General features: G+C 40.8%; 1 protein-coding gene across 4 annotated transcripts in view; it reads right to left on the bottom strand.

The window, feature by feature from the left end:
* SGCG (sarcoglycan gamma) overlaps positions 1-14588 on the bottom strand; it is a 150469-nt gene that overhangs the window by 74601 nt on the left and 61280 nt on the right. For all 4 annotated transcript variants that reach the window (XM_067562868.1, XM_067562869.1, XM_067562870.1 and 1 more), the window contains exon 4: positions 10347-10434. In XM_067562868.1, coding sequence (XP_067418969.1) covers positions 10347-10434 — 88 coding nt within the window. The remainder of the gene's footprint in view (positions 1-10346; positions 10435-14588) is intronic.

The raw sequence follows: 14588 nt of genomic DNA, 5'->3' as shown, positions 1-14588 counted from the left end.
TAAGGCACATAATTTTAGTGTCACAGCCAAGGTCATGCGCAGTCAGTAACAGCAGAAGTCTTGATTCAATCCTCTTCTCTCATCACATGATACCAACTGATGTATTTTCATAAATAAATAATTGAGAATGTCTGACTCTGTATCGCTATCAGATAACCTCAGTGAGCTCATTAGACTATTTTCAGGCCAATCTTTGAAAACAAAGTTTTAAAGAAGGCAAGGCTCTTCCGCTTCACTCCGCTTCTGCAAGTGGAGAGGAGCTTACACTCAGATATCTCTGTGCACATGAACAGAAATAAATAGTGCCACTTTTACAGTATGTTCTGTTTTTTCTCTGCCACCCAACAACAATACGTCCAGTCAAAAGGAGGGGCCATGGCTGAATGGAAGTACAATGGCACAGGCTAGGGGGCTGGCAGACTCCAGCAGAATCTCTCCCTCAATCATACCTGCAGGCAATGGCAAGGTAACCATACTTTAGATGGAATCTGCAGGAAACAACACTGTCCATCAGTCTACTGTGGTGCCCCACCCATGATAGAATGTTCCTGGGTCAGCCAACTGAATGTCAGGCTATAATCATATAGGTATGGCTTCCACAAGAGCTAAGCTATTGATGGGCTACAGTGAACTGGTGAGTTGGGGAATGTGCAGTAGCATTAGGGACAAGGAGCCTTATGGTGGAAGCTCTTTGCCTTTGGTGAACTTGGAGAGGATCTGTGGTTTATGGGTGGAACTCCAGTTCATTCATGGGAATTGCATATCTGCTGCTCCCAACTGAAAAATTTCACAGAACCGAGCTAGTAAGATACTGCAGATACTTCTTATGGTAAAATAGGTACCTAAATCAGCCTTAAGCACTTATTCTAAAATTCTAACATTGTGTTTTGAATCACTTTCTATGGTAGGCACAAGTGTTTATAACTCTTTTGTTGAAATATAATGTAAAAACCTTGACAGGATCATATCCCAGAAATGATCCCAAACTTTTCCCCATAAAAGTTCCACAACTGCAATTACTTATGTTTATAAGCTGGATGGAATGCTGAGCAATGGTTCAAGCACTCTGGCTAATGTACAAAGCAATAATTCTTTAGCAAGACCCTGTTCATACCAACTGAAACTGGACCACTCATTAAAAAAATCCACATGACTATGTTTTTCAAACTTATAATAGCAACACTGTGACAAATCAGGGTCCAGACACCCCAAGCGGAAAACAGAGAGAGCTTGAACCCGAAAGAATAAGCAGTTGAATTAACTGATGGTATACAATGTTATTGTGCTATAAAAATATGTTAAGTAAGGCCTTCTATGAAAGCTTTTAACGTTCTGAAATTGATGGTCATTATGAGAGATGTACACAGACTGTGGTTATGAATTTATGTATATATAAAAGCATGCTCCTAATTTGTGCTGCAACATTCAGCTCCACCTCACAGCAAGATGGTGAGCAGTCAGGCAAAGAGGGGCTGCTTCCCCAATCAAAAGAGACTAGCTCCAAGCACCTAGCATTGTACAACCCATGAAAAGACAAATGATGGGCCATTAAAGTTAATGGGAAAACACTGAGACATCCTGGCTATCAACTCAAGAGGGAATTTACCACAGGCTGAATAACTACGAATCACCATGCCAGGAGAAGGAAAAAAAGTGGAGGAAGTAGAAGGAAGCCTTTTAAAAAGGCGGCTTCAAATTGAAGTTTTCAACCAGAAACTGAGGGACAGTCACTTGGCTAGTGCTGTCCATAAACATTGGATCCCTTCTAGAGCAGAGGGTACATTGAGAAACTGTTCAGAGGCAATAGATAACTTGTATTACAAAAGGGATCTTATCTAATTTGAAAGTGTAAAGCCTGAGGTTTCATTTTTATGTTTATTTTCTGTATAATTTGTATAAGTTTGCTATTTCTCACTATTTTATCTTTGAATCTATGATTTTTCCATGAAATAAATGTTTTGTTTATTCTTACTCCAAGCAGATCTTTGGTGTACAAACTGTCTCGAGTATGGGTGCAAAAGTAAACTGGTGCCTGGGAGCTGGTTCCATTTCTTCGGGGGTGAGGAATCAGAGGGGAAAAGTGGCTGGTATTTAAGAACTCAGGGTGTACGGATTTGGGGAGACTCAGGAGTGGAATGGCTGTTGGTGTCACCCTGTAAGGAGTAATGAGGCTGGTGGAAGTCAGGGTGAGACCTTGTGCTTGTGGGCTGGCTACTGGTGTTAGGGCTCTGAATCAAAGCTGCACAGCATAAAGGCACCCAGAGCAGGAGGTGACAGAACCCCTTACTAGTCTGGGTGATCCACAAAATGACATAATAGCAACACCATTCCAAGGATTTAATGATCAGCTGAGGATAATGGCTCTAAGCATCAAACTTTTCAGGTTATTTAATCACCAAGAAATGCCCTTCACCTCAGTCATTATTGTTTAAACATGTCTCATGATTTCTATTAGTCAAGGAAGTATTATTCAAATAGTTAATATTAAATGTTTATAGTAGTTCTAACTATGGCACTCATACACTACTTAGGACAGGTGACCAATATACTATGAATAGAATAAATAATATTGGCATTCTAAAAGAGCAAATAGGAATCACTTAATGAGCAACTAAGTTAAATTACATGCAACCTTAATTTGGCATTTCTTGTCTTGAGTATTTAATGTTCTTAGGTCCAAATCTTCAGCCCAACATGTTGCCTGAGTAGTTAGTTGGCTAGCCACATAACAAGTAAGCCTGGAGAAGGACTTCTCCCCTCAGTCTTCAGAATGGCTTCAAAGATGCCCCATGGGCACTACTGAAGACCTGAGGTTGAAGTAGACCAGTGATTCTCAAACTTATTCAATCGTGCCCCGCTTCTTTGTGTCGGTAGTAGTTTATACGCTCCCTCCTATCATACAAGTACATATACCAATTAAAAAAACGAACATGCAACTCTCACTAAATTTTAAAATCAGTAAGGCATTGATTCAGACAGAGAAAACAATCCACTGTAATAAGAACAAAAGCAAAACTGCAATTATGGTCAATGCTTATATGTGCACATCGCGTCATAGGAAACGGATTAATTTACAGATGGCAATGACTTTGTATAATGCTATGCAAGCTTAACAGAACTCCATCAAAATGCACAGTGCCAGCTGAAGATCTGATATGTCTGGAGGAATCAGCATTGCTAGTTGTTCACTGCTGTGGATAAAATGTGCACAGTACAGTTTTTTTTCTTAAAGCTTCTCCTCCCGAATACAATCCGCACCCCTCAGGCCTGCTTCCCAGTTTGAGAACTTTGAAGTGGACAATAAACCCTTGATGTAGCCCTAAGGAGGGCTTAAATAGGAACAGATCCTCCAGGCTAAAACCCATCTCTCCTTACACCTATCACTTTTTGTGTGCTGCCCAGGCTGAGAGAAGCCCTACTGCCCAGAACAAGTAGAACTGTTATCTGCACAAACTGTAAGGTAAAAGTGTAGAAGTGTTAGATTCGTCCACAGGACAAGTACCACACCAGAGGCTAGGAAGAGTTGTGAACATCAGGTACAACAGCATTAAACTGCCAATCATAGGGGAGTGTGGCCAGAGGGGCTCAGTAGGAATGCAGCAAATAACTGAGCTGCCTCCCATAGGAAGAGAATAGGCACCACAGAGCATCAGATATGGTAACTCATGGTTATTCTGAGTGGGAGAAATTCCCTATTGAGTTGAATTTAGCTAATGTCAGCAATACTGAATGTGTTGGTCAGAGAAGGGTTAGAATTGGGTGAAGTGAGCTGCTGAGTATGGTTGAGAGTGACCCTCACTTTGAATCTGTCATCTCTTAGGCCTGATCTATACAAGAAAATTAGATCAATTTAAATACATCAGTCAGGGGTGTGAAAAATCCACACTCCTGAGCAGTGTTGTTAAACCGATCTAAGTCCTTGTTTAGACAGTGCTAGGTTGACAGAAGAATTTTCCATCAAACTGGATACCGCCTCTCAGGGAGGTGTATTACCTACGCTGATAGTAGAACTCCTCCATTCAACATGGATAGTGTCTATATTCAAGCGCTAGAGCAGTGCAGCTGTCCTGCTCTAGCGTTTTAAGTGTAGACAAGCCCATTGTGCTCTGGCCAGAAGCCTTTGGTGACTGGGAAGTGGAGAAGAGGGAAAAAGATATATTGGATCTGGAATTTTCAGCTACTTTTAAGTATTTCAAAGCCAGTTTCTTTGCCAGAAGGGAGGGTAGATTGATTTATATCAAAGTGATTTAAAACCATGAATTTAATCATAATTTAAATCAGCAAGTATAAAACCTTGATTTAAATAATTGATTTTTTAGTTATATTCCTAAAATAAGGTTCATTCTCATTGGTTGGCCTAGCCATTAAAACATGTTGATTTGCAAACATATGTAGCCTTTACACTAAATTTTGTTCTTCTTTTTGCTAACCCTGATGTTAAACAAATTTCATGCCTAACTCTCATTGAAATTAATGGAAGTTAGGCACCTAACCTGCTTATGCACTATTGAAAAGCCCACTAGGCACCTATCTGAATCTTTAGGTGCCTAAACAACTTTGAAAATCTGGCCCCATCTTCTTCTAGTTTTTATAATTGGTATATGTGATCCTCTCCCACCTAGTTTTTATTCACAGATTGGCAGAGGAAAGCAAGCTTTCCTGGTTTTACAACTCCCAGCTGGTTTTTCAACTTTGAATCATAGAAGATTACGGTTGGAAAGGACCTCAGAAGGTCATGTAGTCCAACCCCTTGCTCAAAGCAGGACCAACCCCAACTAAATCATCCCTGCCAGGACTTTGTCAAGCCAGGCCTTGAAAAACAAGGATGGAGAGGTTTAGGGAGGTTTACCTCCCTAGGTAAATGAATGAACTAGTCCAAATGGAAGAAAATATTCTCTTTGTACCAGTTAGTTAAATTGAAACCAAAAGTAATTAAGGCAAAAGCTTTTCTGTACAACATAGACTGAAAGTACTTACATTTAGAAAAATGTAAATGCCAGCATTTGATCCACTGTAAAGATTGTAAATAATATAGCTACTTACTTCACACATTTCATGACATTGTGACATATTTATAACACTTAAGATAACCTCGGATGTTAAAGATTTTTTCCATCTAATTCTGTACATAATTAAAAAAGCAGCACCCTTTAACACATTAAATTTGAGAAGGACTCTTTGCTGCAGCATTTTTTAAATTAATTTATATAATTTTAATATATTATAATAAGTTTTGGCCTTAACATAGGTTTTCATATTTTAACATTTAATTTTAAACAAGTTTATTTTTAAAAAGAAGAATTATGTAATTTAATTTTTTTAAAATTTTATTTTATTTTAAAAAATTGATTTTTATCCATAGTAGACTATAAAACTTTTAGAGCCTTCCAAATATAAAAGCAGCTGCTGTTAGAAGGCTGAAGTTTGATTTGATTTTCAGAGGCAAATAAAGCATGCCAAAATAAGGATTTAGGAGCCTAAAATTAGGATAATAAAATGCATAGGTTTCCCAATCTTTTCCAACAAACACGTCTATACAAGGATATGAAATAATTTTAAATCAAATTGCTGTATGCTTTTTGTTTTTATAGACTACTTTTTATTTATTATCATCTAAAAAAGTTAGTTTCAAAGATGACATCTTACCATCACAGAAGATCAGGTTTTGGTGCATTATCTGTTTTTCAAATCTAACAACTTATTCTACGCATTAGATGTATAATATTTTTCTTACTTGTGGTTGTTTAGAAATGCCAGATTATTGTTACTGGTAGTCAGCTACTCAGTGGAAATACCAACCATTATATTTGATGGATATGTTTTAAAAAATCTCTTCCTCTTTCTAGTTGATGTTTATTTACTGGAAATGCCTATTTTTATGCATTTTGGAATTTTCATTAATATTATGCAAAATCTGATTTCTATTATGTACTCTAATTGAGGTTATTGTTTAATTCTATTAATAAGAAAGCATACTATAAAACATTTACTAAGTAGTATAATAAATTAAAACTAGTCAAAGAAACACAATTCATTGTGATATGTTACACTTGCTTTTTTCACTGTGCTTGTTTTCTTACTTTGCTAATTCACAAAATGCAGTCATTCTTAATCACACTCAGTCAGTAGTGAAAATTTTTTATATTCTGCAGTATTAATTATTTATTTCTCCAAATGTATACAAATCTCTACAGGTGCCCATCTGATAAATTAAAATACACAATCTAACATAGCATAAAGGTTTGGCCATACATAAGTCCCTTTATTGTAACCCTGGAAGTCTGTTTTACATTGTAACCCTGGAAGTCTGTTTTATATTGTGATGATGAAGATTTGGTCTTAAGCAGTAGATTTCCTTTTTAATCAAGAAATAAGTTGATATAGATGTGTTTAATACAATTCAACTTTATTTTTAATCTACATTTACATTTTACATTTCTGCTGTTAAAATTTTAAATAGAAATGGTGTGTTAGACAACACAAGGAGCACTCCTTCACTCTCAAAAGCTTCACACTATATAAGTTGTTTCAGGGGACAAGTTAAATCTGCTTTCCACAATTTTGTATCATCTTTTTTTCTAATATTTCCCTGAGTGTTTTTTGATTTTCAATCATATTCCTAATTTTGCTTTATATGTTTAGCATTCTGTTCATTTCTCGTTTTGAAATTACCACCTACAAGGTGTATGTGTTGGGTTTCCAAATACAGTGAGGGTATGTCTTCACAGCTCACAGAAGCAAGCATCCCAGCCTGGTCAACAGACTCAGGCTAGCAGGGCTCATGTTGGTGTTGTAAAAATAGCTGTGCAGTCAGCACTCTGAAGCTCTGGCTCTAGCTGGAGCCTTTCTTCAGCAACATATTGAATTAACTGGAAAATAATTAACATATAAAGAGTCTGGAGACCTTAGTCTTGTTTAAATATTTAGACTTGAAGATATCTTTAAAGAATAAAGAATTATTCATGCATCTGAATAGTACAGTATTACAAATTTGCAAAAATCTTATCCTTCAAATTCAGTAACTTCTGTGACTATGGCAAAATAATCTAGGAGTTGTATTCATAAAGTAGAATTAGAAATACTGCACCTTTCATGCTCCTAGTTAATTATTACCTAAATGAGATATGAACTCTGCAACCACTTAACATGGTTTGATAAATTGTTATGAGACTATTCTTCAAAGAGGAGTGATCCAGATCTTTATAATTAGCTCCAACGATAAATGAAAAGGGATTTTGAAGATGTGTCAGAAATATTTAAAGACAAAATAGGGATTAATTATGTAATCATACATTTGTAACTGGAATACCATCCAGTTTTTTGTGAAATTATAAATTATATTTTCTATCTAACATTTGTTTTAAAATAGCGACGCTTGCAAATGTTCAGTGAACTGGTACTATCATTCTGTGAACTGCAATCATGGCATCAACCATACTAAATTGTTACGGTGCATGCTCACCATTAGAGCATCACCTTGCGTCAGGGTGTGATGTTGCATGAATTTGTGTCACTAGCACAGAAGCATAGGGCTAGAAGACACCGAAAGGGTCAGCAAATCTAACCCCCTACCAAGATGTTTTGTGTCTAAACCATCCAAGACAGATGGCTATACTGTCTTCTTTTGAAAACCTCCATTGAAGGCACTTCCACAACCTCCATAGGCAGTCCTATTGTTCTTATAGTTAGAAAGTTTTTCCTGAGATTTAATCTAAAACTGCTATGCTGTAGTTTGAACTCATTGCCTCTTGTCCTGCCCTCCGAGGCAAGAGAAAACAACTTTTCTTAATCTTTTTTATGGCAGTCTTTCAAGTATTTGAAGACTGCTATCATGTCTGCCGTCAATCTCCTCTTTTCTAAATTAAGCATACCCAGTTCCTTCAGACTTGCTCATATAGCTTGCATTCCATCCCTTTGACCATCTTTGTTACTCACCTCTGGATCTTTTCCAGTTTCTCCACATCTTTTCTTTACATTGGTGACCAATTTTTTTATTTCTAAGAGTAAATGTTTATTACACAGCAATACACAGATTTACATTTCTTAAAAGGGACATGATACTGAGAAGTATTCTCTGAATTGAGGCTCTCACAGTTGTGTGTAAGTCTAGCTGTCATTCTGAAGCCTGTCTGTAGGGGTGAAGTGCAAGGTGTATTACAACAGGTCGGGAATTTGACAGGAATGTGGGGGAGGGGAAAGTGTGGGACAGGCATGGAACGCCGTTCTGTAGGGGCCACAGGAGGAGTTGAGCATATGTGTTATGACTGCACTGCAATCAGGACCTCAGCATCTTGGTTTGGTCCTCCATCAGCTGTGACTGGGCCAGCCCTGACGGCTATACAAGGATGCTACTATCTGAGTCTGGGGGGGGTGCAGGCGCAAGCCCGCCTACTGCTAAAGGCCCCTCCCCCATCCTAGGGCCCCCATTTGGTGTCAGGGCGGACACGAGGGTGAGGAAATGGAGGGGTGGAGCACAAGCGTGTAAAGATGAGCCCTCGGCACGGTTTGAAAGGGGACTGGCTGCAACTTGTGCAGCCGGCTCAGTGCATGGGAAGGGGGTGGCCGGGTGGGCTCACAGGGCCGGGGCCTGATGAAAAGTGCCGGAGGGCCGGGGCTGAGGGGTGGGTGGGCAGCACCCTCTCGCAGGACCTGCTTGAGGTAAGCTTGAGCAGCGGTGGCAAGGCTGTCCTCACCTCCTGGAGTACGCACCGGGGGGTTCGGAGGGTGGAGAGCCCCATGCGCCGAGCCAGCGCCTTGTGGTCCACCCAGTCCCCCTGGTCATAGTCCAGGAGGTCTCCGATCTTGGTGACTCCTGCCAAGACCAGCCTCCATCGCACCGAGGGGGCCTCCGCCACCTGTACACCGAGTTGGGGGTTGTGTAGCAGGGGCTCCGCGAGGAGATCCTCCCCCTCAAGACCGAAGGGGACCTGGAGGCCGAGACCAGCCTCCAGGTCCGGAGGAGGTCCTGGTAGAAGACTGGCAGCTCGGAGAGGTCTCACGGAAGACCCCTTGGCTGGAGATAAAAGAGCTGCCAGTCATATCGGAGCCCTCGGAGGCGGCGGAGGAAGGCGTGCGCCAAATGGCTCCATGCCAGACTACCTGCACTATAAAGAAGTCTCTGCAGGGCCTGGAGGCGGAAGGCGTGGACCTGGCTGCGGATGCAGCACAGGCCCTGCCTGCCCTCCTCCAGGGGAAGACTCAGGATCCCTGCAGAGACCCAGTGCAGTCCTGGCCAAAAGAATGCCAGAACCGTCTTCTGGAGGTAGGCCAGGAAGCTCGGGGTTGGGACCAGGGTGTTGAGCTGGTGCCAGAGCATGGACAGGACCAGCTGGTTGAGCACCAGCGCCCTCCCCTGAAGGGAGAGGCACCGGAGCAGTCCTGTCCATCTCCACAGCCACCCAAACACCCTGTCCTCCAAATCCTGCCAGTTCTCTGCCAGGGAGGGATGGGTGGCAGAAAGGTAAACGCTCAGATAGAGCAGCGAACCCGCACTCCACCAGATGGCTTGAAGCACAGGTGGGAGGGAGCTTGCCCGCCACCCGGCCCCTACCTTCAGGCCAGAGCTCTTGGCCCAGTTGACCCGGGCGGAGGAGGCCGCTGAGTAGATGGCCAGGCAGGCCTCCAGCCACGCCAGGTCGCCCGGGTCCTGGACCGCGAGGAGCACGTTGTTGGCACACGCTGACAGGACCAGCCTCAGCACTGGCTCACAGAGAACCAACCCAATATTTCAAAAAGGAAGAGAATATTAGAGTTTTCTGTAGGGTAGATAATCCAGCAGTCATCAGAATTTGAAGAAACAGACATAACTCAGGAACTCTACTTAATTTGCTCCACATTGTACAAGGACATTTACTTTAGACAGCTCTGTTAGTTGCCTCAAGCACGATACACCATTATAGTGAATGTAAAAGCAAGCACTCAAGACCATATCCCATTTGAATTTACCGCACTCAAATTCCTCCAAGCAGTTATACCCCTAAAATGCCTAATTTAAACAAGTACAATCATATACATCAAAGAGTGTGAAAGAGAAACAGAAAGTGGAGCCATTTAAATAATTGTGGAAAAAGCTAATGACAGTGAGATAAAAACAGACAACCAAATCTTTGGTTTTCCTGTCAAAACCTTCAAGAAACAAATGCTTTATATATTTATGAAATTACCGATTAATTGGTGAGTGAGAACTATGATCTTAGTACATATTGTGTGGCAGATGGACTAGTCAAATGTGGTTATTATAATGAACAATTAGCATGTATACACATCTTTATATCTTCAAAGCTCTTTACAAATACTCATTAGAAACAGTACAAAATGCTAAACAAAGGAAATTAATTTAGACTTACCCACGTTTAATCTGCCTGTGACTTCGCCATCCAAATTGCGAGCATTCACAGTCACATTATGAGTAGACTGTAGAAGTAGTGATGAGTCCTACAGTATAGAGAAAGATTTGTGAATTCAGCAGAATGAATCAATTTCAAAACAATTTATATAATTTATCATTGCCATATATATTATTAACAAAGTCATTAGAAGAGCCTTTGCAATACAAAACCAGCCAAAGTATGGAGTCATGATGAAAACATTAATCTGGTATAGTGTCGCTGAATTAATATTTTTTGTTTCGAGCTCTCATTTAGTTGGCCAAGGCTAGGATTAGTCAATAGGTGGCTGCAGTCCAAATCTGGACCGTCAGAGGCTTTTCACCAGACTGTGGGGCATGCTGGGACTTGGGGATTCAAGCCTGTGGAGCACACTACAGCTCAGAGCTTCAACCCCGCAGAGCCCACTGAGGCTCAGAGCTTCAGCCCTTGTCTGGCACACTGGGGCTCAGGGCTGAACGTGCTGGGGCATCCAGCAGGGACTGAAGTCCCAAGCCCTGGCGTCTCCTGTAGGGCTGAAGCCCCGAATTCTGGTGGGGCTGAAGCCCTGAGTACTGGCATGCCTCCCATGGGTCTGAAGCCCTAGTGTGCTACATGGGGCTGAAGCTCCAAGCACCAACGCACTCCACAGGCCTGAAGCCTAGAGCCCTGGTGTGCCTGGCAACGCTCCATTTAGGAAGGGTGGGGGGAATCACCTACCCCCTCAAGTTACGAGGCAACCCCAGGCACATGTTGGGGCTCCCCCTCTCAACACCATGGTAACAGGGTTCCATTTAGAGGGGTGGTGCACCTGGCTTGGACTACCTTCAATTGACAGTTATTATCAATAAATTACTCCAAGTTTTCCTTCCAAATCTACGTTTTTCTAGAGGTGTAGATAGATGTGGAAATCAGTATTGTATTTTTATGATCCCACCCACTTTCCCCCCAGACTATTCCAGACTTCTGGCCATTCTAAAACAGAAAATATGGAAGATACATCTGGAGATGGCATCAGCCTACAGTTAAAATGTGGTACGACGCAATTATCAATTCCTTAAAACATTACAATGTAATATTTCAGAGAACCACATTGCAAATAATATATTATCTTATGGGAATCAGTTCATACAATAAATATGGATTTTTCCCTTCTTGTAGGAGAGGAAAAAACTATTAAAATCTGATATCTGGGATGACTAGGTAAGAATTTGATAAGATCTCCTGCTGAGATGCCATAACATTAGAGGTTTGAACCTTTTAATCTCTGCTTGCCAGAATCTTTTTTTAATTAAAAAATAAAGCAAACAAAAAACACCTTATGCAAAATACACAAAAATAATTTAAAAATCTAGTCCTAAAGTGACTAAAATCTATAATATTGACCCAACAGATACAATTGCTGACAATTTATCTTAACATAAAAGTTTATCACTTGAGTCCCAGACTTCCTGCACTCCAACAGAAAATTGGTCCTGTGAAAAATAATGAATGATGACTAACACTGTGTAACATTAATGTTATGATCTTGGAAACACTTACACACATACTTAACTTTGTGTGAATAGTCCACTGGGTCCAGTGTGAGGACAGAATTGCGTTTAATGTAGAAATATAACATTGTGTTATAAATAAAGCAAACCCACCTAATCAAGTTAGCCATTCTGTCAAGGTGGCTGTAATCAAGCAGGTGATAAATAATGGAGCAACAGTTATTTCACACTTCAATGCAGCAGACAATAAAACCCCAAACCAACTAACCAATAATAAAAAAAAGACCTGAAACAAAACAGTAATGGTTACTTACCTACAATAACTGTTGTTCTTCATGATGTGTTGTACACATATACACTCCATTTCAGGTGTGTGTGTGCTCAATGCTCTCGAGTTAGAGCCTTTTATTAGTAGTACCACAAGGTAGCACATGCACCCCTGCTCTCCTCGTGCATGCAGCCAAGAGCATAAAATGGCTTGTGCATCACCTTCCTCTTTGTTCTGCTTGTGAAATTATTAACCAAAATCGCAGGGAAGGTGGAAGGATTGTGGAATTTATATGTGGACAACACATTTCAAAAAACAAGTTTCAGTAAGTAAGTAACTGGTTTTTTTTCCTTTGAGTGATTGTGCATGTATACATTCCATTTCAGGTGACTCTGTAGAAGTTCCCTTACAGGTGGTGAGGCTTTGAATCATCTGAACAGAGACTGCAACATGGATTTGTTAAAGTTGGCTTAGTCACGAGACGCTTGAGTGATGACATAACATCTGGAAGAGGTATGTACAGACCCCACATGATCACTTTACATACATTTGTTATGAAAACATTGATCAGAAAGGCTGACGAATTGGACTGGACCCTGATGGAATGAGTTATTACTCTCGCTGGAGGAGACACTTTCACAAGATCATAGAATAGCTTGACACAGAGATCCAGTGTGATATACATTGAGTTGACACCGGTTGGCCTTTGATTCTCTTGGCCTAGGCTATTAAAAGCCTATTAGAGGTTCTGAATGCCTTACCATGGTTGAGGTAGAATGCCAAAGTTCTATGAACATCTTAAGTATGAAGTGTTTCCTCGACTTTGGATAGATGAGGTTTAGGAAAATTGCTGGAAGCTGAACAGATTGGTTTAGGTGAAAAACTGATATCACTTTTGGTATGAATTTAGGATGTGGTCTGAGAGAGATTTTATCTTTATAACAAACCGTATAGTGCAGGTTGGCTAACAGTTTGCAGTTCGCTGAAGTAATTGCCACAAAAACAGTTTTTTCATGGATAGCAGAGATAACAAAATTGTATCTAGGGGGCTCAAATGGGGCCCCCATTAATCTGAATAAAACTAGGTTGAGATATCATGTCAGGATCAGAGACTGGAAAGTAGACATTGATTAGGCCTTTCAAAAATCTTGGACACCAGAGAGAAAACTGAGAACTCTATTGTTGGGTGAACTACTACAATGGATACCAGGGGAACTCTCACACAACTCATTGAAAGGCCCGGTGATTTCCACTGTAACAAATAATCTGGTATATGGGTAATGTCCATGTGCTGTGGTGACAGGTATTGTGACTGCACCCAAATGGAAACTCTCTTTCACTTTGTTGCATATGTGGTTCCAGCGGTGTCCTTTCTGATATTTATCACAATAGCTTGGAAATCTCTGGAGCAGTTTTTCACTTGCATTTAGCCAGAAACTCAGTGAGGTGGAGAAACTGAAGTTTGGGCTGCAGAGACAAACCTTGATTCTGAGACAGAAGATCCATTAGCAGGGGAAGTGTTATTGGTGGCCTGATGGAAAGTTGATGCAGATCTGTGAACCAGCATTGTCTTGGCCAAGCTGATGCAATTAAGATCAATGTTGCTTTGTCTCTTCTCAGCTTCCTGATTACCCTGGGAATTAGAGGAACTGGAGGGCATGCATCTACCAAGGAAGGAGAAAAGCATCTGACATAGAACCCAGACTGAAGCCAACTGGGGAGCAAAACTTTCTGCATTTGTTGTTCAGGTTGGTTGCGAAGAAATCTATTATCAGATATCCCCACCACAGGAAAATCTGAAGGAGGATATTTTTTCTGATGGACTACTCATGACAGTCTATAAAAACCCTGCTGAGAGAGTCTGCAATGGTGTTTTTTACTCCTGGAAGATGGAAAGCTTTCAGGGAGACTCCAATTGTGATGCGTAAGTTCCACAGGTGGATTGCGACCTTACGTAACAGAATGAATCTGGCACTCCCCTGCCTGCTGAGATAAAACATAGCAGTGGTGTTGTTCATAAGCCCTTGCACTACCTGACTCTTGTTGGTGGATGTAGGAGAATAAAGAGTTAAAAGCTGGATAAGTGGTCAGGCCTAAATTACAAGGCAACGGCAAATCTTGTTTCTGTTAATTGGTGTGAATTTTAGTTAGAGTCTGTTATCTCTTCTTCTCCTTGCTTCCTGGCCATCTGCACAGGGGATGAACCTATTGCTATTTCTGTGCAAGGTCTTTTGGTGGGAAGAAAGCATTACCTTCCTTCTCCCCCTGGCATGCCTTTACTTCAAAGAATGTTAGTGTAAAATTTATATGTTTAAGGTGATGTACCTGACCTTTGTATGGTAATCCTGTAAACAACAAACAGGGGCGGGTATAATTGTATTAATTATGTAGTTGTTATATTCATTTTATAGGTGTCAGTGTAATCAAATAAGGGTCTATGGGGAGTTGCTGAAAATGTATACA

This window comes from Emydura macquarii, unplaced genomic scaffold (assembly GCF_026122565.2).
Source record: "Emydura macquarii macquarii isolate MOO-44397 ecotype Brisbane River unplaced genomic scaffold, CSIRO-AGI_Emac_v2 contig_2473, whole genome shotgun sequence".
Classification (NCBI taxonomy): Eukaryota; Metazoa; Chordata; order Testudines; family Chelidae; genus Emydura; species Emydura macquarii.
Note: the sequence above shows the minus strand (reverse complement) of the source record. Positions and strands in the feature narration are given on the sequence as shown.